The sequence below is a fragment of the Trachurus trachurus genome, assembly GCF_905171665.1.
Source record: "Trachurus trachurus genome assembly, chromosome: 19".
In the NCBI taxonomy this organism is placed as follows: Eukaryota; Metazoa; Chordata; class Actinopteri; order Carangiformes; family Carangidae; genus Trachurus; species Trachurus trachurus.
In genome coordinates this window covers 21164572-21188318 of record NC_139913.1, presented here as the reverse complement: position 1 = coordinate 21188318, position 23747 = coordinate 21164572, and the positions used below count along the sequence as shown (strand labels likewise).

Here is a 23747-nt window from a genome sequence, read left to right as displayed (position 1 = left end):
GAAGTAAAAATCTACGCTCCAGAGTGACAAAATAGTTATATAAATATGAATTAAATACTGAGCAGACATTTTTGAGCACTGGAAATCCAATAAATCAGAACATGTGGTATATGCTTTTTATTACACAATAGCTAATCTAGCAGTTTTCTCCTGCCAAACGAAATCTTGCCGTAAATGTACAGAGATCCAACCGTTATCATTCTAATATTTACAGAGAGAGCTCTGAGATTAACGCACGCCACAAATAACAGGCTGTGAGTGTGATCAATGACAGAGGAGTGAACGTGTTAAGTGCCACAGGAAACGAGAACATAAACGTCGTACAAAAATAAAGTCAGTTTACACTTCTAACTGAAATGTGCATGTGTTGTTTTACATGTAGGCTACCATGGTATATGAAAATATGTTACAGGAATCATCTAAATCGGAACAATTAATACGCACAGGCTTTTAAAATATTGTAACAAAATGGCAGATGGCAAGTGATTTTTGAAGGCTAGTGTCAATATACTGAATATGTTGAAGACAGATGAGATGAATTCATTTTGTGCACTGGAACAATACTTTCAGCATATTGCTTAAATATTACGACCCGCAAAATGAGCTGAGGTGAACTATCGAGCAGCCGACTCGTTGCCTGTCCAACAAACAACATCTCGGCTACGTTATTATTGACCAACCATCGTCCTTAGGCTACAAGTGTCTCAACTACACGTGTGCAAATATAACTCTGAAAACAACAAACTGCAGAGAAACAACGGTGTCACGGTGGAAACAGATTCTGCAAACTACAAAGTAAAAATCTTAAGAGTGATGCTTCGTCCATTCCATGTCTTACAACTGGTAAATATCTGAGTTTGTATGATTACAGTGTATCCCCTACAATTAAGCTGCATGAGGCATTAAGTAGCAGTTACTAGGTAGGCAGGGCTTTCCATGAGGTATTTCATACTTCTGACCAGTGCCAACATACGCATACATGAAATGTAATGTATATGGCATAAAGAAAATCTCATTTTAGATTATTATAAAAACAAAGGCCATGTGTTCTCTTCTGCAAGAACTGAGATTATTTCAACAAAAGACATAAGGAACAACATTCACAACATAGAAAAAATAAAATTAAATCAATAATTGCACATTTTTCACAGAAAATAAGTGGTACATGAACTTGAACAGTGAATGTGAAAATGGTTCGTCGCTGCAAATTCACGAAGCTCTGGTATGTTTGCAGTAATAATACTTGTGCTTAGCAGAATTAGTTATTTAGTCCATATTTGTTGGCTTGAAAGTAGAAATGCAAAGTAATTCAATTTGATTCATATACAGCATTAGTGAAGGGAAAAACATAACTGAAACAAAGAAGAACCACTTTCACCTCATTGTTGCAACATTTAGTTATTGACTGCTTTGAGACATGTGAAATGTTTGTTGCTGTTCATAAATCATCTGATCAATTCTAAAAATCGAATGAATTGGACAAAAAAAAAAAACACCGTTTTACAGTATAACAAGTACAGTGACGGGAGGTTTGTTTACATTAAACTGCTACAGTCGGTTTACATTTTAGGCACTGGCACTTCAACATTAACGATGCTTCTCTGAGTGTTCAAAGATGGATTCCAGCATGCACTGCATGTGTAGCTGCAACTAAACGTTGGAGTGACTCCGAGAAGCGTCACATGAGCTAAAATAGAAACATGTTGAAATGGCACGAGTGGAAAAAATGCTCCGTTTCAGCTCAGAAACAGATTCTCTACAATGTTTTACACGTCAGGTGTGTTCCTTTTGAAGGTTTCCCCTGAGTGCTGCACACACCTGAGGATGATGTGCACAAAACACCATCCTCGGGAACATCATCCGTTCCTGCCTGTTGTAACTGAAATCTAATGAGTTACAAAATCAAATGATGAAGTTCCTTAAAGGCTACATGAGTTTTAGAAGACAGTTTTTTTTAACAACATTCATAAAAAGTTTTTCTAATAAAATATGGACATAAAATAACAGGAATAAATTAATAAATACATCCATTTTAGCATACAATGTCACTTAATGTGAATATTATTAGCAGTACAACTATTTACTTGATAATATGATTTCAGTTTGCCACTGACCTTTGGACACACCCAGAGGTATTTGACTTAATAACAACAGGCTTGCCCTATGTGAAATCCCAAAGGAAAGTGAGCAGTCCTTCGAGATTGACGGCAAAGCTAACAAAAGGATTCAAAGATAAATATAGTTTGTATATTTTGTTTCCTAAGGAACTTACAGAGGCACTGAACACAATAATACATAGCAAGAGAGGAGAGATCCCCGTTAAGAGTAGAGGTCTTACAAAAACATCATCAGTGTTAATGTTCTTACATGGACCTGGGCTGCACTTTTCTGTTGACTTTGGTTGGTTGGTTGGTTTGTCGTTGAGGAATGAGCGGCGACGAATGTGTTCGTCGCCTGTCCTGTATCTGGATTCCTGTGTATTCATGGAAAACATTCAGACCTTATTAAAAGCTGACCAGTAAACTCACTTTGCAGTGATGCTGCTGTCTGTTGTGGAGGTAAGACTGGAAGTCGGTAATGAAATGTTCATCTTTAAAAAGAAGTTTGTGTCAGGACCAAGGAGCACTTTCTGAAAAAATACTGGTTTACAATTACTGATAAGAGGGATACAGAACAGATAATAAGAGGAGCACCTGTCCTCTTCTCTTGTATGTTCCTGGGGTACTACTTTATAGGAAAGACCCCATGTCCAGGTCCATAAATGAGTCAGCGTCCATGCTAAACGAGGAGTCGTAGGTCTGAGTGTTCTGGTGCATCTTCTGATGGTGCCGCAGGTTTGACTTGCTTGAAAAGCTCTTGTCGCACAGCAGGCAGGCGAAGGGCTTCTCTTTGGTGTGGATCCGTCGGTGACATATGAGCTGAGTGGACACGCGGAACGCCTTTCCACACTCCAGGCACTGGTAGCGCTTGGGCTCCGTGTGAATGCGTCGGTGGTTTTTGAGAGCCATCAGGTTGGTGAACTCCTTCTGACAAATGGAGCAGAAGAACGAGCCCGTCTTGTGGCTGTTCTTGTGGTTGAGGAGGGAGCCGGCGTGGCGATAAGTGCGGCCACAGTGCTCGCAGACGTGGCTCTTCTCCTCCGTGCCAGCCGTGTCGTTGCCCTTCTGTGAATCGGTGATGCTTCCTGGAATATGGGACAGAGGTGGTGGAACCTGTTTTTGCATCTCATCCATCCCCATGGTCTGATTTATTCCTGAGTCCCAGCAGAGGTTGTTATCTATGGGTTCGTCCGCAGCCTGCTGATAGGGGGCCTCACCCCGGTGGTGCGTGTCGTGGTGCTGCTGGTAACTTTCTGCGGTGGGAAAGCTCTGCTGGCAGAGGCTGCAGACCACGGCCTGGTCCTTCGAGTGCACCTCCATGTGGCTCTGCAGGTGCGCGACCAGACAGAAAGTCTTGCCGCACTCGGGGCAGCAGTGACGCCTCATCTGCGAGTGGAGCTGTAGGCTGAGAGGATCGGGAAATGTCTGCAGACACAAGGTACAGTGGTGGAGGTTTTCGGAGTGTGTCTTTTTATGGTTGAGGAGGGAGCCAGCGTGGCGGTAGGAGCGCCCACACAGGTCACACCTGCAGCAGGGACATGTTCATGTTCAGTCCCTAATAAGACAGTGCAACCCAGATCATTTAAACCAACAGTAAATTACTGATCATCTTCCTTAACTATTGCTATCATTAAATATAAGAGCCTAAGCCATACTTGATCTGTAAGTGATCTGTACTGACACTTAACAAGTCCACATTAACACATGACATCAACAATTTTTGGTAAGAATACTTGAAATGTGTTGTGTGTTTTGAAATATAGTTACATATTGAGTGGGAATTTTTACATTTGAAAACTGTCAGTGTTTTCTGGAGACAAAACTCAATCAGGTCAGGATTTTTTGTTAACCATAAAGCGCAATACATAAATACTACACCAATATTCACTAATAGGACTTAGAAACTCAGTTCTCAATAAAGAAATAACTCACATGAAGCACTTATCTCCCCTCTCTGACTGCTGGACTCCAACTCTCGCTGAGTTCTCCTGACCTCTGCGGCACCGGTGCCTCTTGAGACCGGACCGGCCCTGGAAGCTCTTTCCACACGCAGGACAGCTGAAGTGACTGGCCACCCTGTTGTGGACCCTCTGGTGGTTGTGTAGGATACTGGCGAGGCGGAAGGCCTTTCCGCACGTGAGACACACATACTTTTTCTTCTGGGTGTGGATGCGTGTGTGATTGCGCAGGGCCATGGGGTTAGTGAAGGGCTTAGAGCAGAAGGTGCAGCTGAAGTGTCCCGTCTTGTGAGTATTTTTGTGGTTCAGGAGTGAGCCTGCGTGGCGGTAGCTGCGATTACATATGTTGCATGTGAAAGGGCGCTCCTCTTTGTTTGAGGACACAACTAGTTGTGCATCGCTGCTGCCTGATGGTCTGTCACAGGTGTGGGCTGCCAGAGCGTCAACAGAGGTAAAGGCCAGCTTACATTCCTTACACTTCAAGGCTCTAGGTTTTAAACCCCTCCTGCCTCCGGCCCCATGCTTTCTGAGGTTTGCACAGACGTGAGCTCCTAGCTGCTTCTTTCCTCTAAAGCCTTTTCCACAGTTTTGGCAAGAGTGCTTTTTATATGCAAAGTGGGTGCGCAAGTGGTTTTTCATTGCTAGTTGATTGGAATAAGTGTTGTTACATACAGAACAATAATATTCACCTGTTTTATGAGAGTTTCTGTGGTTGACCAGGCTGCCTGCGTGGCGATACGTGCGCCCGCACTGATCGCAGGCGAAAGGTCGCGGGTCACCTGTGTCCTCTGATTTGACCAAAGTCTCACTCTTCATGTGAGCCGTTTTCCCTTCAGCCACTTGCTTGCAGTGTCGAGGAGAAGGAAAAGCCTGATTGGAATTTGAAGTCAGGGACTGCATTCCTCCATCCGACCGGGTCCCATTCATCTGCATGAGGGCCTGGATCTGGTTGTTGAGTTCCTGAATTTTGGCTTGGTTTTCTTTGTGTCTTCTCAGGTGGTTCAATAGCTGCTTCTGGATTTTGAAGGCTTTCCCACACTCATGGCAAGTGTGCCTGGGGGAGAAGAGGAGGGAAATATATTAACTCTGAGTTAGCAGAATGAGAAAAACTCAACACAATGAAAAGAGGCATGATTCAAAACATCACAAAATCAACACTACAAGTCAATAGTTACTTTTTCTCTTCTTTAACGTTAAATTGATAAAAAAAATTCAACATGAGTGACAATGTAATAACTGTACATTTAACAATGATGTGTGTTTATGTTGGAACTAACCTCTTGATATCAAAGTGTGATCTCTGGTGGTTTTTTAAGGCCAACAGGTTGTAGAAGCGTTTCTGGCAGACAAGACATCTGAATACACCTGTTTTGTGGGACTTTTTGTGGTTAAGAAGAGAGCCAGCGTGTCTGTAGGACCGCCCACACTGATCACACTTGTACTGACGGCCTTCAGTATCGCTTCGTGTCTCTTTAACGCGACTCGTGTCTTCATGCTGGGTAACATCATTTGCTTTCACTTCCTCTTTACCACTCATTGACTCATCTTTCCTCTCGGCTGTACAGCCATGGTTCTCCAGATGATGGTAGCTGGTGCAGAAAATGCCACAGCTGCCGCAGATGATACTCTGTGCTTCCTCCTTGCCTCCAGACACATCGCTGTTTGTATGTAAATGATCGACATTATTTACTTGGTCATTGTTGTGCAGGAGCTGATGGGTAATCAAGTCCTGCCTGTTGGCAAAACTTTCTCCACATGTGCTGCAGATCATCATCTCTCCCAGCTCCTCATCTTTCACTTCTTCATGGGAGGACATGGATGAAGGCCCTGAGCTTGCAGGAGTACCATGGGACTGTGTGTGCCCTCGGAGATGGCTCCTGAGAGCCCTCATGCTGGTGTAGCTGTTTCCACATATAGAGCACTGATAGAGATCTCCATCATCATCATCATCATCCTCCTCCTCCTCCTCCTCCTCCTCTTCAGCTGTATCCTCTTCTCCACCACCGTTCTGTTGATGACTGCTCACACTTTCATGGAAACTCTGCTCAAAGTAACTCTGATCATGGCTACCGTTCAGACCATGAAACTCTACGTTACTCCCTGGATTTCCGATGGAATAGTGACTGTTACTGTCCTGGAAGTTTGTATTACTCTCATACTCACTGCTAGTTGTGTCATGTTGCTGCTGCAGCAGTGGACAACTGTGGGATTTAATCCCTTCAATGTCTGAAAATGTCTCACCACAGTCTGCACACATGTGCCTCTGCATCAGGTGTTCGTTGTGAGGTAGATGCACTGTCATATCGTGAGAAAAGTCCTGATTAAACTGCTCATGGTACAAAGCTCCATTGCTGTGGTCCACACCATTCTTCTGATTGATACTGAGCATAGCCTGAGTGCCGTCCTCCTCTTGTGAGGAGAAGCAGCCCTGCTGGTTATCCATAGTGAGGGGCTCTGAGGAGAGCCAGTCTCCCCCAGCGTTGAGGCTAAAGGATGATGACTGAGCTTTGTGGAGACGGAGATGACTTTTGAGGGCGGCCAAGTGAGGATAGCTTTTTCTGCAAACAGAGCACTGGTAAATCCCCACCTGATGTGACCTTTTGTGGTTGATTAGGCTCCCAGAGTGCCGGTAGCTTTTCCCGCAGATCTGACACTTGAAGGGACGCCCGTCAGAGTCTACAGTTGAAGTCTCTTCCATTTCAGTTGCATCGTCAGTGTTTTGTGAGTGTGTCAGGACAGGATCGAGAATGTTTGTGGTTATGATTGGGGGTTCTCCCTGAGTGCTACTGGAAGATGGAGTTTGATTATTGGAGCAATCTGAGTATACGTGACCATTACTTATAATCTGCTCCTGTTGCTGATCAAAACCTCCATGATTATCTATCGATGGGACTGACGGCACGTTATTTATAGGAGATGCATAAAAACTTGACTCAGGTGAAGCAATACTGTTGTCATATGATATACTGTGGTTCTCTAACAAGTTGTCTTGAAGCCCAAATGACATTGATGTGGAGTTATGCATTTGGATGTGCTCCTGGAACTCCTCGTCACTGGGGAATAGTACCTGACATAAATGGCAGAAATTCACTGGAGCATCCTGACCCTGAGGTGAAAACTGGCCAAGTGGTGTGTCTGTGTATGACCCACCCATTGAACCAGGGTCTGTCCCGCTTCTCCCCTTGTGAGTTCTCTGGTGGCTGTAGAGAGCAGCCATGTTATTGAAGAGTTTGAAACAGACTGTGCACTCAAACATTCCCACCTGATGAGTCTTTTTATGGTTGGTCAAGCTTCGATGGTGAATGTACGATTTGTCACACACATCACATCTGAAAGGGCGATTTGCTGCATCATCAGAGGTCTCTGCGTGTGCATCATAAACAACCTCTGCTTTGTCCTCAGCTGGGCTGCTTTCTGTAGAAGTCCCAACAGTGGCAGAATAGTCGTCGAGATCGTCTTCAATCTCATGTCCTTCTTCATGTGTGTTATATTCCATGTCTACCTTCCTGTATGTCTGCTCCTTTACTCGCCTGGCAAGGTGAACCCTTTCATGCGTGGTCAGCTGTGTTGCCAGACGAAATCCTTTCCCACATTCAGTACAGGAGTACTTTTTCTGTGAAGTGTGGCTCCGAAGATGACTTTTCAGGGACAGAGCATTTGAGTTTTCTTTACCACATACGTTACACTGAAAGGAACCCACTTCATGAGTCTTTTTGTGGTTAGCTAGGCTACCTGCGTGCCTGTAACCACGTCCACATTCATCACATCTAAATTTACGTTCCTCTTCTTGTTGAAGGTGAGCATCCATGTGCTCCAGCAGACTTGGCATATTGGGACACACCATGCCACACTGTTTGCAAGGGAAACCTGTTGTCCTGCCAGCGTCTTGCGCTGCCATCACAAGATAATGATTGAATCAAGTGCACCAGACACAGAGTGGTTGAGTGTGGAGGAGGGAAATGCATTAGATGCCTTGTGTGTCTGTATAAAAAGAAGAATTCTTTCTTTACAATGAGGTCCAAGGAATCTCCAGGGAGGAAACACGGCAGAGGATGTTGAGAACCACTTCCACACAACTAGGAGACCGTCTAGACTTCAGGTGAGGCAGGTGAACTGAGCTGTTAAAAGCAGAAGAGATTAAAGAGGTGGAAAATATAATAACAAAAAACATTACAGTAATAATTTCAACACAGTGAACAGGACATTCCAGGGTTCCAGACTGCCCCTAAATGGGGCAATTTGCCCCTAGAATTTGAGACAGTGCAACTTGTACTGTCTCAAATTCTAGGGGCAAATTGCATGTGCAACCAGTAAATTTACTGTTTGCTGAATCTGTAATCTGTCATTACAGGTGGCAGTCCAAGGTGTATGAAGATCACGAATGAAAAGCAAGTTGATTTGTGCCCCCAAATTTTCTGTTTGTACTCCCATTAAAAAATAGTTCGTCTGGAGCCCTGCATACATTAGGCCTATAGGGTGCTAGAGGTGACATAATCACACATTTTTTAAATATAATAAATAAATATAGTACTTGTAGTCTGAAAATTATCATAGTCAAGTACAAAATGACAATTTCAACTGTAAAATGCACTTGTATCAGTTTAGTAACGGTTACTGACATGCAATATAGCCTATATATATATTTTTTTTTTCTTTCCACAACAGCTGGTCCTGATTTTAGTCCGTCAAAAATAAATAAGTGAGTAAATCGGATTGTTCAACCCGCATGTAACGGGCATCAAAGACGGATTCATCAAGTTACATCTAATAAGCTGAAACTGTGGCTCCTGACACGAGATGCTCCATCTCTGCACCAGCAGGCTACATGAACTACCGTTAGCTATGTCAATAAACCGGGAGACCAACGCCTTTCTCTGCAGATTTATCGCCGCTGCGACTACCCACGCCGTCGGTCATTATCAACACACACGGAATGAACACAGTCGTACTCTCCATATTATAATAAGTATGATAAACAAATTAATTACAGCTAAATTTCAATCACAGAGCTAGCGCGAGCTAACGTTAGCGCGCCACCAGCTAGCTAAACAAACATTGCACCAAAAAGCCAAGAAGTCCTTTCAAAATGCGGAATCACAACATTAGCAGATGCGTCAGATTAAATACCTGCATCAGTATTGATTCAGTGCATGCCTCCGAGGATATATTTTCATTCATTATTTTTAGAAACGTTGTTTTATGTAAAGGGCACCCCCTCTTTCCCCATTTGTCTTTTTTTTTCTTCCATCCCCGTTTCCACATTGCTCTTGTTGCTAGGAAACAGGAAATGTGCAGCAGAGAAATACTTCCCTCTGAAGCAACTAAAAGGTAGGAGGGCAAAAAGTTTAGTTTAGTAAAAAACAAAAGAACGGCGGCGAGTCCAGTACCAATGCAATTACAAAACAGAAAATACACTTAAGGCATTGGACGTTTTATTGTAATACCATGGTTCTGTCTATCGCAAAAATACATAATAAAGCACACTAGCTGCCGGTTAGCACTCGGAGCTAGCACCGGCTGTCACTTATGAGCTTTGTAGCTTGGCAAGGGTGTTTCCACGTAGATTAAAAACCCTCTACTTTGTTATGATCACCGTGTTTTCAACCCAGGTTCTGTAATATATCGCGGGTCTTATCTTTGTATTTTTTTTTTTTTTTTTAAACACTGAACGTTTTAAAATGTGACACACTTGGCTTGCCGAGAGCTGTCGTCATCATGGTCCTAGAGCCGTCCCCCCATCCTGCAGCCAGTCAACAACAGCAATCACTGTGTGTCTCAGCAAATGCTGCTGTCTCGTACCAGACATTTTCCGGGAATTATCGACCAACATCCAATGCCCTGATTCAGGTAAGAAACCCGGTCCTTTATCTTATATTTCTTACGACGTGCAGCCAGCTAACGTTAGCGAAATCCACCCCATGTAATGACGGTCATGGTGATGATGACACTGTCAAATGAATTGCTGCAGCCGGTCCTAAAGCCAGCCATTTTGAGTTAGTACAAAAAATGTTTAGCGAGTGAGCTAGCTAAAGTAGCAATACGTACATATCGTGTCGGGTTGTTAACACCATCACTGACTTGTGATCTTTCTGTGCCTGGTCTCCGGTCGGCCTGACGGCAGTCATTCATACTCACTGATCTCTGTCATTGCATCGCCAACTTCCTCTGGCATCAAAGCGGTTAGCTTATTGTCCCTGAGGTCCTAATGCCAGCCATTTTGTGATTGAAAGCACACCCACATATTTCTGTTATTATGTGATTATACGGATTTTTTTTCTATAGTCCACCATCAGCCACTGTCACTGACGATCTGCTCATATAATTGAAAATAATTACAGGACTTTACCCTGATCTCTGATCTCTGATTTCTGATCTATCTTATAGCCTTGTTCTGCTAATTATATTTATTTGGATAATAACCACAAAGTCATTTTATATCATGTTTTTGCAGATATAAAGATGGCTTCTCCTCAGCCTGCCAGCGCACCTCTTACAGAGCAATACACCCCTCCTGTGAAGGATGAAGAGGGCCAGCCGAAGAAAGAGGTGATGAAGGATCAGCCTGCAAAAAAGCGAGGCAGGGGGAGACCTCCGAAAGCCAAACCTTCCTACTTATGCTCCACCTGCGCAGAGACTTTCAAGAGCCTGTCAGCTCTGCGGAGCCACAAGCTCTCTACACATGTAAAGGAGCGTCAGCAGCCGCAGCAGCAGAAGCAGCAGAAGCAGCAGCAGCAGCACTCGTGTTCCCAGTGTACCAAGACGTTCTCCAGCAAAGCTCAGCTCTCAAAGCACGAGCGCACTCACTCAGCCCAGCGCCCCTTTCAGTGTCCCGACTGTCACAAGGCTTATAAGACGCCAACAGAGCTTCGCAACCACAGCCGCTCTCACACGGGGGAGAAACCTTTCATATGCACTGACTGTGGTAAGGCCTTCATGCAGGCTATATGCCTGAGGATCCATATGACACAGCACAGCGGAGAGCGTCCTTACTCCTGCCCCCAATGCTCTAAGAGCTACCCCACCTTGTCCAAACTGAAGGTGCACATGCGCTCTCACACAGGGGAAAAGCCATATTTCTGTGGCGAGTGCGGGAAGAGCTTTGCCGATCCCTCCGTGTTCAGAAAACACAGAAGGAACCACCAGGGTCATCGGCCTTATGCCTGCGCTGAGTGCGGGAAAACGTACACGGAGCTGAAGGACCTGAAGAACCACGAGCGCTCCCACACTGGGGAAAAGCCATACCTGTGCTCGGACTGTGGCAAAGCCTTCTCCCGCTCCTCCTCTCTGGCCTGCCACCAGCGCATCCACTCCCAGAATAAACCCTACCAGTGTGAGCAGTGTGGCAAAGGCTTCACCCAGCTGTCCTCCTACCAGTCCCATCTCCGCACTCACTCGGGCGAGAAGCCGTTCCTCTGTCCACAGTGCGGCAAGATGTTTTCCGACCCGTCCAGTTTCCGCCGGCACCAGCGAGCCCACCAGGGTTTCAAGCCCTACCCCTGCGACAAGTGCTCCAAGAGGTTCAGGCAGCCGGCTGATCTGGCCGTGCATGAACGCGTTCACTCTGGAGAGCGTCCTTACAAATGCCAGAGCTGTGACAAGGCGTTTGTAGCGTCCTGGGACCTGCGGCGCCACATGCTTGTCCACACAGGACTGCGGCCCTTTTCATGCACCGAGTGTGACAAGTCATTTGCCGAGCGCTCCAGCCTCAACAAGCACCGGCGTGTGCACTCTGGAGAGCGGCCTTTCAAATGCGAGGAGTGTCTGAAGTCGTTTGTTGTATCGTCGAGCCTGCGCAAACATGAGAGAACTCACCTAGCTGAGCACTCGGAGCAGCAGCAGCAGCAGCAGCCACAACAACAACCACCACCACCACAACAAGAACAAGAACAACAAGAGGCAGGGGCAGGGGCAGGGTCAGCTTCAGGCTTTACTTCCCACACAACTCTCCCACAGTTCTCCTGTACGCACTGCGATGCTACATTTGGAACCTGGGATGAAGTTCAGTCCCACGAAAATCTTCACTCCATTGACTCCACTCCTCCAACTGTTACTAAGATTGTACCACTGGGTTTGCACGTCTGTGAAACCTGCCAGGAAGAGTTTGCACAGCTGGCAGACTTACAGGAGCATGAGAAGCAGCATCCCAAACCGAGGCCTCATGTCTGCAACAGCTGCGGCAAAGGCTTCCTCAACAAATCCGGACTGCGTAAACACCAGAAGATCCATTCCACCAACAAACCTCACAGCTGCCCCCACTGTGGCAAAGCCTTTCTGTTTGCCGCCTACCTTCGCAAGCACTTACGGACTCACACAGACGTGTCTCCGGCTGTACAAATCAGTGACTTAAACATCATCTACACAGACCCACTGCCCTCTCCGCAGCCCCCCAGCGAGGTTTCCCCCTCCACTGTTGAATCCAGCGCCATATCCCTGACGGTTCCAGTGACTGTGCCCGTCACTGCTTTTCAGTCTCTGCCAGAGTATTTAGTCAAAGAAGAGGGACACTAAACTTTTCTTTATGTTAAGCCAGTGGCCTTAAATCTTTTTCAGTGATCGGTCTTATTTCTCCCATATACTTATCTAACTTCCTTCAAAAACTTCAAAATAGAGTCTCCTACATATGAATTGTAACTGCTTTGTCACTGTTTTGTATTGCTATATTTGTATGTTTTCATGTACACATACTTAACCTATTATGGAACTGTCTTATCTGTTGTAATCTCATAAAAAGTGGTGTTGCAAACATGATCACTGTAAAATCTCACTTAATACTGTTGTAATTTCTAGTAACCATGTTTTTTATACTACATTTTTGATTATAGCTCGTCTTGAATTCTTTGCATTCAGTGAATTTACATCGTAATATATTGGAACTGTTTTATTGTATAAATATTTGTAATTACTGTCATCTAATATAAAAAATGTTAAGTTAAAAGCGTGGGATTCCAAAATGTTTTATTGGCGGTATTCATTTTTTTTATACCAATAAAAAAAAAAGTGTACTGTGTAGAGTATTGATGTTTCTGTATATTTGTCTGCAAACTGACTTGTTTTTATACTTCAGTGTCTGTGCAGCATTGCTTTTACATGAGCAGTTTTATTGTTGAAGGGAGACATGTCTTAAACAATTACAGTAATATTAAGTGAGCACATGGCATGAAACTCTAGCACATATAGTGACGACGGTGACATTTCTTTCTTGCACAAATAAATGCAAAGCGAGTGTGGCAGTTTTCCATTAGAGGGCTGCAGCTCCTACAGGTTCGCTCTTTTATCTGTGACATTTCATTTCTATTGATGCTTCTATATAGAAGCACATCAAAAATGACCTCAAAAATGCATTCAAACACAGCTGCATTTTTTTTTGTTAAATTACTGTGAATTATAGGACTGTAACCTATTAAAACAAATCTTTTACTTAACAAAGAAGAAAAAATGAAACATAAACAGATTTAAATGTGCTCATGTAATCATGAATAGAGAAGGGGAGAAAAAATGACTAAGTCCTGCTCAAATCTGTTTATTTTGTTAACTTTAGAAGAAGAAAAAAAGCTTAGCTTTTTTCCTTAATTGTATCGATTTGGACTATAAACATTTATTTACATAAACCAATTAGGGAATCTATAGTCTTCAGATATGATTACAAATTTACTATTTACTCATTTGTCCCAACCTCCCCAGCATGAAATTCCCAGAATGGGCCAGGAGTGACGACGGCAGTGGTAGGAGCGTCCCCACCCTGCAGGCAGGACTAAACGCCACCACCACCAACTGCTGCCCCCTGTGGTTTGGCTTCCTGTGCATCCACTACACTGACTCCTGCCTCACCTCTATAGCCCAGAGGGGGAGCCCCCAGATGAAGGTATTGTCCTTGAGGTTCTGGGAAAAAGGGAGGCCCAGGTTGTGTCCATGGTGGTCATGCATCTCCATGGAGACAAAGGCACTGTTGGCTTGTACCTGTTCGGCATCGCTCTGTGCATTCTGGCTTAATCTTGTTTTTGTTCTGCTTTCCTGGTCCATACAAATGTTCGACAGACATCTGCTCTGACTTTCATGTTTATGTTGTGGGGGCCGCCCCAGAGAAACACATGTCTATTTATGCTCTGGCTTTCATTTCAGCCATGATTATTGTTTGTTCCATCTCTATGTTGTCTGTACTCCATTGTTCACTATATAAATATTGGCTAATATATGAACCCTTATTGACTGTTAGTTAAAATATGTACAACACTGCTTTGGTGCTCTTGTGTGATAACTTATTTTGCATCCAAAGTTTGCTACAAACAAATTATATCAATTAAAAAGTAATTACATACTCACAATCAGTAGAACTGTTTTGAGTCCTGTGCTGCAGTTTAAATCTGTTGTGAGGCGTATTTTGCAAACACCCAAAGACCTGGTAGCGACTTGTATGATGTGTTTCTCAGTCTGGTTTTTCCTGTTTTGGTCAAACTCTGCCACAGGGAAGGTATCAAATCCACTGCATGTACACTGTATACACTGACTCAGCAGTTTTACATATATCAGAGGAAAGAATCACTTAATGCTTCACTGAGAAATAAGTTTCTTTATGACACAGATCCGTAGTTTCAGCTGATATACAGTAATACATTATTTACATTGTGAAATATTTGAAGGATATTTCTTCAGCCAGATAATCAAAGTTAAAATGCAGGATTTATAATTTGTCATTCACGACTTGAGTTGTTTCCATTGAGGTTGAATGTGGAGGCTGACAGTTGGCTACACTTTGTGTTTATTCTTCAGTGAGACGGACTTCCTGTTGCTGTGCTTCATGGCGTAAAACAGAGCTGCACCGGCATCTGTTAGAGACTGGTGGGAGGAGAAGAACCAAAGAATCATCAGTGGGTAATGTAGTTTTCCAGCACAAAGCAGTATGAGGACATTATAAGGACAAGGCATAATGTTACCTGTGAGTCTGAAATAACAGATTTTCTCTGGAAAAAAAAAGAAAAAAGAAAGATTAAATGTGGTGATTTGAACCAATGTGAGACATGAAATCCCAGAAACCTACAGTGCTACAAACTCACCCGTGTTAATTTATGCATGTGGTCATATATTGGAGCCATGGCTTCAACCCATTCTTGGTACGTCTCTTTGTCCTGTGCACTGTGATTGTGTTCACTGCAAACAAAGACAGTGCATTACCTGCCTGGCCTGAAAACACTGTGTAACTAACAAATAGCACTATCCAAAGACACTTTCAGTGTCACTTTTAATGACATAAAATAGAAAGCAATCTAATTCAAAGCCCCAATCTAGAGTTAAAAAATGTAATAATAAAATGATAATCACAGAAACATCAACAAAAGTTGGGTCCATCATCTAATTGCTTGACCTTGTTTGTTTCATTTATAAAATAAATGTATTATTATTATTTTTTTTGTCCTTTTTTTTCTCCTCTATGTGCTGAATATAGATATATCAGCCCCCATTCAAATCCAGTTATCGGACTACACCATAATTTGGCTCTCTTTCTACGTGTTGCCCACGCACTGACGCAGTCAGAGTTTCCTCCATCCCTTCTGTAACTCACATTGCTCTCTCGATCAGCTTCCTCTGCAGCTCTCCCTCCCTCCTGGCGTCGAGGAAGCGGCCTCTGACAGCCAGAGCGGCGCTGGCCTGTGATGAGTTGAGCTGAATGATGGCCAGAGACAGAGAGGATAGGGCTGTCGAGCTGAAAGGGAGGGTCACACTTTTATCACAAGAGTGCTTCTCAACATTTACACCTTCAGGCTTGCCATTATATTACCATGCAAATACACACAGAGGCTATTTTAGCCGCTCTGACAATGAAATGCGCGACCTTCATTGTGTATATGAAGCAGGCGGGGTGGGCTGAGAGGTTTATTGTGACTAAACGTTAGAATGGATGAAAAATTTTATTCACATGGTGCGATCATTTCTGCATGATGTGAACGCCCCTGTATCTCAGCAACAGTCTCCTTGGATTTTCAAAACTGCTTTGCTTAAAGGTTCACTGAGATTGCCAGAAAATAATACATGTAATCAACTGTTGTCCTGAAGGAGAGAACGCCTCGTTGATGAGAGATTTCACATGATAATGACTTGTAAAAGCTCACAAGGAAGCCACAAGCATTAAGATAGCCCAGTGCTATGTGTCTGTGTGTGTGTGTGTGTGTGTGTGTGTGTGTGTGTGTGTGTGTGTGTGTGTGTGTGTGTGTGTGTGTGTGAGTGTGAGAGAGAGAGAGAGAGAGAGATGCTATCTTGAAAATGCAAGTGAGTGAAGCGCAGTGATTATGGAAACATCATGATCACCTGTCATCAGTAACATTTCGCTCTGCAGTTATCACCCTGAGCATTGTCTGTCCGTTCCTCTGCCGGTACCTGATCTGCAGCTGGATGGGCACGCGACTGCCAGGGGCCGGTGCTGGCACTGAGGAGAAGCACAGGGACAATACAAATATGGATCGAGAGAGAGAAAAAAAAACATGTGCTGCTTTTTGATCATGCTAAATATAGCACAGTCCTGTTTAATTTGTAGGAGCTAAACTAAAATTCACAAATGCAAGTGCTTTACAGTGCTCTGGCCTGAATGAGGTGTCAGTCAGACTGATCAACATGATGTCCTTCAGTGAAAATATGGGCCACTTCCCTCTGCCAAGTGCTCAGTGTTTTCCAATTACAGGTTGAATTGCTGCAGAATTAATTCAATGTGCAAATGCCCAGTATAAATAAGAAAGAAGTGCAACAATTAATAGTTTGCAGCTACTCTGTATTTTGGTCACAGCAGGGTTTTGAGCTAAATGCTCACATCTGCATGTTAAGATAGTCAGAGACAAGGCTGCCCTTTAGAAATGTTTACCAGGTGCTCAGTCTCAGAGAAGCACTAAACATTATACAGCAGGGGCTGATGGGAATGCCGTTCATTTCTCAGATATCTGGTCATGATTCAAAGGATTGTTCAAATTGGAAGCAGATGATAGCAGCAGATCACAAATGACCCTCCAGGCACCCGTAGCAAAATTAATGACAAACTATCCGATAGTTATTTCATGAGTAAGAGGTTGGAGCTATGGGTCGGAGTCATTAATGTCGCTCCCCTAAGGAGGATGAGAGGCCGGTGCAAAATTTTATTATTATCAAGTTGCTGTTAAGCTATTTGGGACATTGCTGGATCAGGAGGTAGGCTACTAGAGTTGTAATGGAAGTTATTTCTTACCAACAGTTTTTTAAAATTAATATTAAGAGATTAGTAGTGTATCCAGATGGACATAATCCCATCAAACTGACTGGAAGTGGCAAAACATAGATTCTAGCAATTTTTAAAGAGACCCAGAGGAGTTTGCTTTTGGTTATAAAAAAGTCTCATATTAATGTGGATGAATCTACGTTACCAACACTTGTTAATGGGTCAATTTTCAATAAATATATCGTTTTGTCTTTATAGTTATTTTGATATTATTATTTAGTGGTCGACTCGCCCAGCATTTCCTAGTTCTAGTCCTAGAAATTCGACGGTATTTGATCGTCTTCAAACCTCCGACTTTCATTCTTGATTAATGAAAACAACAATCCATCTTGCGCTGGTCCAAGTATTTCACCGTGCGCATGGACGCTCATAGTGTGAAAACATTTCGCTTTCCGAAACTCCTTGTAGTCCCTTTTACTTGGCCCATTGTTGCATCTTTGTCAATCCAGTTTTGTTGGGCCTGCGCTTCGCAGTGTTGTTGTCTAATTTGCTCTGATCTCACATTTGTGATTTAATTGGTTACCAACAACAGCCGACCATGACTTGTGATAATCCTGTGAAAAGCAGCTAATCTGCAACTGCAATTTGCACAGTTAAAAACCCTCCATCCCTGACAGTCTGTGATTAGAGACACAGCATTTTTTTTCTCACCATCTGTGTCATATTCATTGGCTCCGAACTGGAAGGTGATCTCTGAATCCGGGGCCACGTTCCCCACCTCTCTGGTCGCTTTGTGCCCAACCTCCCTCTCTCCTCTCATATGCCTGCAGAGAAGAAGGACATCAGTCAAACCCGTGGGTCTTGTTAATAATGCAATTTAAAGTGCTTCAAATCCTTTCATGTGCCATCAATCTCAACCACTTCATGCAGCATTCAGTAACACAAGTATTTAGGGTAGGTATATGACATGGAGTGCAGCTCTTACAGTGATTTGGGCAGCAGTAATGTGACAGTACAGTGTGTAGCTATAGTCCTGTTCTCAATGATCTGTTCAAACTCTGGGTGCAGCCTGTTTGGACTTGCTATTACCACCTAAAGGACAAGAGACATAACACCCAGATGTCATAAAATATGCAAGATTTGACGAACAACTGGTTACAACAAATCATATGCAACACGGCCTCGCTCGGTCTCTTACGTTCCCTCCAGTGCGATCGGCGAGTCTTCCTAGTTCATCCAGCCGGCAGTCTGTTCCCTCTATGGACAGCACGGACATCGTCACACTAATGGGAGAAAGATTTCAGCATGATATTCATCATAATTAATGTAGCTGAGCAACAGCAGTCACCCTACATCTTCCACTGCACCCTTATTAGTATTTTAAGTACTAGTATTACTGACATCAAAGGAGCAGCAGTACCTCAGATATGTAAATGGCTTCACTTGTATGTTCACTCATTGTCTGTTTAGCAGTATAATATATTTAAAGCCATTCTCGACATTGATTTGGAGAGTGGTACCAACCCCTGATTAGCAGCATACTCCCCCAGCTCTTGGTAGAAGATGGTGGATGAGAGGAGGGTGCGAGCATCATTATCCTCCACCTCCAGGTTTCCTAACTCTGTGTTGGCCTTCCCATCTGTACAGATAATCACCTTTGAGATCAGTAGGGATAGATAGATCAGGATTGTTTTGTTTTTATAAAATAGAAGAATGGAAAAGTGACACAGAATCGCTTCAGGACCACACCAGTGTTTTTGCATGTTTGTGAAAATTCATATGAGGTTTGCATCACAGCCCATATAGTCCAGATAAGAACGAAGGAAGCTTTAAGCTCAACCAGTGCTAAAATTAATGGAAGTGAAGGATGTGGACCTTATGAGTAAAAGAAATATAAAATGTCTTTACTTTTCTGTTGAACAGTGATGGAAGCAGAAATGTTGAGCCCAAGTGACTGTGTTTTATTCCTGGCTCCTTTTCAGTAAATGTTTATAGCTGGACACATGGTAAAGACTTTACAAACTTTGCCAAATTAAGACATCTAAAGATTGTTAAATGTCCACTTAATACAGTCATTTGTGGTGTGTATGTCAACTACTGTTTATATGAACTAAGACATACAAATACACTGGTATGGCCCTGTTAATAAGACTGAAAGGCCAAACTTGCTTTGGACCCTGGGTGTCTGGAGGCCATTGCAACTGCCAGGAGAGCGGCTGGACCCAGAGCTGTGGTCCCACCATCAGATAATCTTAAAAAAAAAATAAAAAAAAAGCACACAAGGAGAGAATAAGTTTGTAATCTAAACATGCAACATCTATTATATACCATACAATTAATGCAATCAATGTTTTTTTCTTCCTACCCCATAACCTGTCTCTGTAGGTTGTCCTTGGTCTGTGAGAGTGGAGGTGGGCTGGGGAAGCTGGCTGCAGCCCTCTTCAGATAGTTTCTGTCAGTCAAATCAGAACCGCTCACAAACTGCGATGTGAAATTCTCATTCCCATGCAATGTAACCTGGCAATGCAATCATCAGGGGGTAAAGAAAAAACAGCAGCAATAAAACGTTTTATTCATGCAGGATTTTTCAGGGAGATAACAATGATGCTGAATGACAAGGCAATGAAAAAGAAATTCTAATATCCTGATATCCAATAAAAGGCAAAAAAAAAAAAAAGATGTGGTGATTTAGAACAATACATGGAAGTGAGAACAGAGAGAGGGAGAAATATATCTACAACAACATAAAAAATAGTTCAGTGCTGTCTATTAGATCATGAAAGTACCTGACTGCTGAAGGAGATGAGCCCCGCTCTTGTATTCGGTTGCTGTTCACTTAGTCTCTGAACACACTGCACCACGGCTTCTTGAACAAACTGGTTTAAATAAATCAATATTTACCACCAATGGCATCTTGGCAGCATAATCAATAGCTCATTCTCAGTGTCACAAACTTATAAGGGCACGTGAATACGACAAAAACTCACTTGGAGACGAGATCTGTGGACAAACTGCTCTCCCTCCAGCACCTTTAAACAACAGAGTGATCAGTTGCATCATCCTAAACTGTGTTTGTGAATTTCTGGTAAGAGTTATAAGATTAATGTTGTGTGTTTTTTACCTGGGAGGTGATGCTCATGGAGCCTGAGGTGTCGATGCAGAAGAGCAGCAGAGCCTCGGCAGCAGACAGGGGCTTTTCTTCAGGGTTGACCGCAAAGAGAGCACTGAGTGGGAAACTGGGAGGACTGGTTGAATCCTGGGGCTGACAGAAGTGACACACACGAACCTGCAGCCCAGTGTAAGGAGAGTTATTGAGAAACAGTAAGACCAAACCAGTCTGAATAAATCACACCAAAGCCAGTTATTTATTGTTTTATTATGTTGTGATCAATGGTTCTTAGGCTTGACTGCTTCCATGCGTCTTATATCCATAGTCATTACAGGGAGTTTTATGGCTGTTATTCAAACGTTTGAAATCAATGGCACTTTATCATGTTACTACTTATCAGTGTCAGTAAAAGGTTAAATGAAAGATGTAATTACCACATTGGCATAGCAGGAGTCCAGCACTGAGCTGCATTGGGAGCAGCGGGAAGGTTCGCCTAGTATGGGCTGCTCTGGAAATATGCAAAGATCACTGTCATCATGAGATAGTAAGACTGAAAATCCAATGGGACGGCTGATAATGAAGGTTTGATGGTGATGATAAAAATTTAACTGACCAGTTTCCTCTGAGAGTAATTTCCCTAAACTGACAAGGACCACGTTAGGATTCCCTGAAAGAGGCCCCTTATCCACCGGTCCTGAGGTGGGAATAACATCAGCATTCAACATTATCCTTTTGTGTCATACTGTCTTTTTTATCAACAGCTTGACAGAGACTGATGTATTTACCTTTACCAGTAGACGATCGGGGCAGTGAGGAGGTTGAATGTGATTTCTGAGAGGATGAAGAAGACGGGTGGTTTGCGGGTAACAGCACCAGGTAATCTGGCATTGATGTCATGAATGCAGGTCTTGGAGGGAGGGCCGGGGCTAAAGATTTGAGATAAGAGAAGAAAAAACTTGTATGATCGGTCTCTTCTCTGCAACAGATCAGACACTATGGTTAAATTAAAATCCAACACAAAAAGGAACTACAAAGATGTCTGCTCACGTGGTGTCAGGATTGGCATGTTGCTGGTATTAGCTGGCAGCTTCCCCTCAGCCCCACTGCCCTCTGGTGCGCTGTATGAGTAGTTTGGGTCCCAGGGATGAGCATTTAAATCTGGCTCGGGGACTGGCAGGTCATAGGTGAATGCCTGGCTGCTGTCGAGTGGCTGGTCGTCAGGAGGCGACTGACTGCTTGTTGCAGGTCTCATGTGTGGTGGCAGGAGAGCTGGGTTAAGTAGACAGAAAAAGATGGTTAAAGGAATGAGTCATCTCATCTCATCTTCTTGGCTGCAACTGCTTAGTGAAATCACTGCTAAAGTGCATCGGACCACCAAACACAGTGATTACCGCCTGTAGCAAACCATAAGCTTGAAAGGAGGATTTACTCTTAAATGTCATGGATGTTTTTGGCGTGTCTATATGTATCTATATAATACTCTTTACTTTAAAGTTTTGATCTTCATCTTTTGTTTTGTTTTTTGGCTAAAGTCCATTAAAGTAAAGTAACGGACTCTGCAAACCACTGGAAATATTTTATAGTCTGTCAACAACCTTAGGTGAAGTACACAGGTGTACCAGATGAATGCATATGCTGACGGGTTAACACAGATGAAAGAATGCTGATATAACAACAGTTTACCTCATAATATTTATTTATATTTTGTCACTAATAGAGTTCAGAGATATATTTATATATTTTATATATATATATATATATATATATATTTTTTTTTTTTTTGATTTTGTGTGTAGCTACATCAGCTCAGGTTTATTGATGGAATTGGAGTGATGATGAAATAGTAAAGAAACACACATATTATGCATATTTATGTAACATACATGATGTATTTTGATCCTCGATTTAGATTTGAAACAAACTGTATAATCCACTTGCCTGAATGTACAGTAATGTTAGTGCTATGTAAGGCACTGAGGTGATGTATAATGGCTGCTAGCTCAGCTCAACCCTAACCCTCCTACTGTGTAAGCAGACATTAGTATCAGTCCAGCGTGAGGGCAACACTGAATTTCAGGACAAAGTACTCCTTTAAGATATAAGTGTATGGTATTTCAGATAATACTTAAATAGAGAAACTTAACTTAGTCAGTTAAACATTTACTACATTACATTACATTCAACATTCACAGTACCTGTCTTTCGAGAAGCTGTCGTCTGCTTAGCTGTTGTATTGCTGGAAGAAGCTGCCTCCAGGTTTTTGTGAAATTCTGCATTTTCATAGAAGGGATCCGGCTTCACAACCTTTTTTAATATGATCTTTTCCAACTGTTCAATGATCTTGGGGGTTGAGATTTGGGGTTGTGGTGATTTGGCCTCGGTGGAGTTTGTTGGAGGAGGAGGGGGAGGAATGGTTGGACGAATTCGGTTGGCGGGAGGGAGGAGAGCTAAGGCACGGAAAAGAAAAAGAAAATACCCACATCAGCCGTTGATTTTGAGCAGTTTCTTGCAGAAGACATGTGATCCCAGACAAAACAACTGGTGCAGTGATGACCTTTGTACTGTAAAGAAAATGTGACTCAGGCAGCAGATGGCTTTTACCGTGCAAAGCAGAGAATCTGAAAGGAATATCTCTTCTAAGATAGACAGGGGAGGTTATAGGTGTCACTGATTGCATAATGGATAATGATACTTAACCAACCAGTAACCCAGACTGCTGTGACGCAAGGAAAAATCCACCTGTGGCTACATTTACACTGTCACCCACCCTCAATCTCTATAAAAATGTATAGGAATATTTCTGTTAATGACTGCCCAGATTCCCTTTTGACTCCTTCCACAGAATGGGTCTGACTTCAGGTGATATAAGTTGGTGATAGATGTAGAGGAATGAAAGCTCTGTGTCTGTTTGATGGATTTCTTCAAACCGGTGAGTCAAAGAAAAGTCGTTTCGGGGGTTTTAGGAGTTCTTTGACTGACAGTAGAAAGTTATGTTCACTGTTCATGGTTTAGATAGCTGAAATACTTTATGGTGTCTACCTCGAGTGAAGCTGCACAGAAAAAATTAAAGTCTGGCTAAATAGCAAAAGATATATGACAAGTGTTTAAACAAGTGCTAGTGTCAAAAATCTGTATCAAGAGAAGGAAATCACACCTGAGCGTTTTATAACATTGGCACCAGATCGCTGGCCGTCCTTCTGACTCACTGCTGGTGGCAAATAAACAAACGCACAGGCGAACTCCATAGTGATTCTGCCTGTCTGAGAGAGAAAGGACATTATCTAACAAAACATGACACCAAATAAGACATTAAAGAGTAGACATTAACGTATTTAACACATGATTAAAATACAGTGTCTCATTAAAAAACAGTAACCACAAAGCACTCAACATCTCTCTGCAATTAA

General features: G+C 42.9%; 3 protein-coding genes across 4 annotated transcripts; 1 reads left to right on the top strand and 2 right to left on the bottom strand.

Annotated features, from left to right (window-relative positions):
• Positions 1 to 140: 140 nt before the first annotated feature.
• znf646 (zinc finger protein 646) lies at positions 141 to 9316 on the bottom strand. 2 transcript variants are annotated; one of them, XM_083993804.1, is made up of 4 exons: positions 9185 to 9316; positions 5335 to 8175; positions 4032 to 5111; positions 141 to 3624 (listed from the first exon to the last, which is right to left on the bottom strand). In XM_083993804.1, the coding sequence occupies exons 2-4, from the start codon at positions 7953 to 7955 to the stop codon at positions 2730 to 2732; spliced, it is 4596 nt and encodes a 1531-aa protein (XP_083849930.1). In that variant the 5' UTR covers positions 7956 to 8175; positions 9185 to 9316; the 3' UTR covers positions 141 to 2729. The 2 variants fall into 2 exon arrangements, with proteins under 2 accessions (XP_083849930.1, XP_083849931.1); XM_083993805.1 differs by having other exon boundaries at positions 3348 to 3524.
• Positions 9317 to 9793: 477 nt separating this feature from the next.
• Positions 9794 to 12565, top strand: znf668 (zinc finger protein 668; the record flags this gene model as incomplete). Its single annotated transcript, XM_083993909.1, has 3 exons — positions 9794 to 9904; positions 10509 to 11833; positions 12011 to 12565. Exons 2-3 carry the CDS (start codon positions 10517 to 10519, stop codon positions 12563 to 12565), a joined length of 1872 nt encoding a protein of 623 aa, XP_083850035.1. The 5' UTR covers positions 9794 to 9904; positions 10509 to 10516.
• A 2235-nt stretch (positions 12566 to 14800) lies between these two features.
• On the bottom strand, positions 14801 to 23585 carry LOC311002517 (circularly permutated Ras protein 1-like; the record flags this gene model as incomplete). Its single annotated transcript, XM_083993908.1, has 20 exons — positions 14801 to 14890; positions 14989 to 15015; positions 15109 to 15202; positions 15615 to 15755; positions 16358 to 16475; positions 17943 to 18055; positions 18217 to 18323; positions 18430 to 18514; positions 18756 to 18886; positions 19401 to 19482; positions 19597 to 19748; positions 20018 to 20107; positions 20219 to 20260; positions 20353 to 20517; positions 20775 to 20848; positions 20954 to 21034; positions 21132 to 21266; positions 21388 to 21609; positions 22536 to 22787; positions 23495 to 23585. The coding sequence occupies 20 exons, from the start codon at positions 23583 to 23585 to the stop codon at positions 14801 to 14803; spliced, it is 2292 nt and encodes a 763-aa protein (XP_083850034.1).
• Positions 23586 to 23747: the final 162 nt, after the last annotated feature.

Bases quoted from the DNA above. Each gene is read 5' to 3' on its own strand.
- znf646 (XM_083993804.1), bottom strand. From the start codon at position 7,955: ATGGCAGCGCAAGACGCTGGCAGGACAACAGGTTTCCCTTGCAAACAG. The intron at 5,112-5,334 runs GTTAGTTCCAAC...CTTCTCCCCCAG, and splicing joins TCACACTTTGATATCAAGAG to GCACACTTGCCATGAGTGTG. The intron at 3,625-4,031 runs GTGAGTTATTTC...TCCCTGCTGCAG, and splicing joins AGGGGAGATAAGTGCTTCAT to GTGTGACCTGTGTGGGCGCT.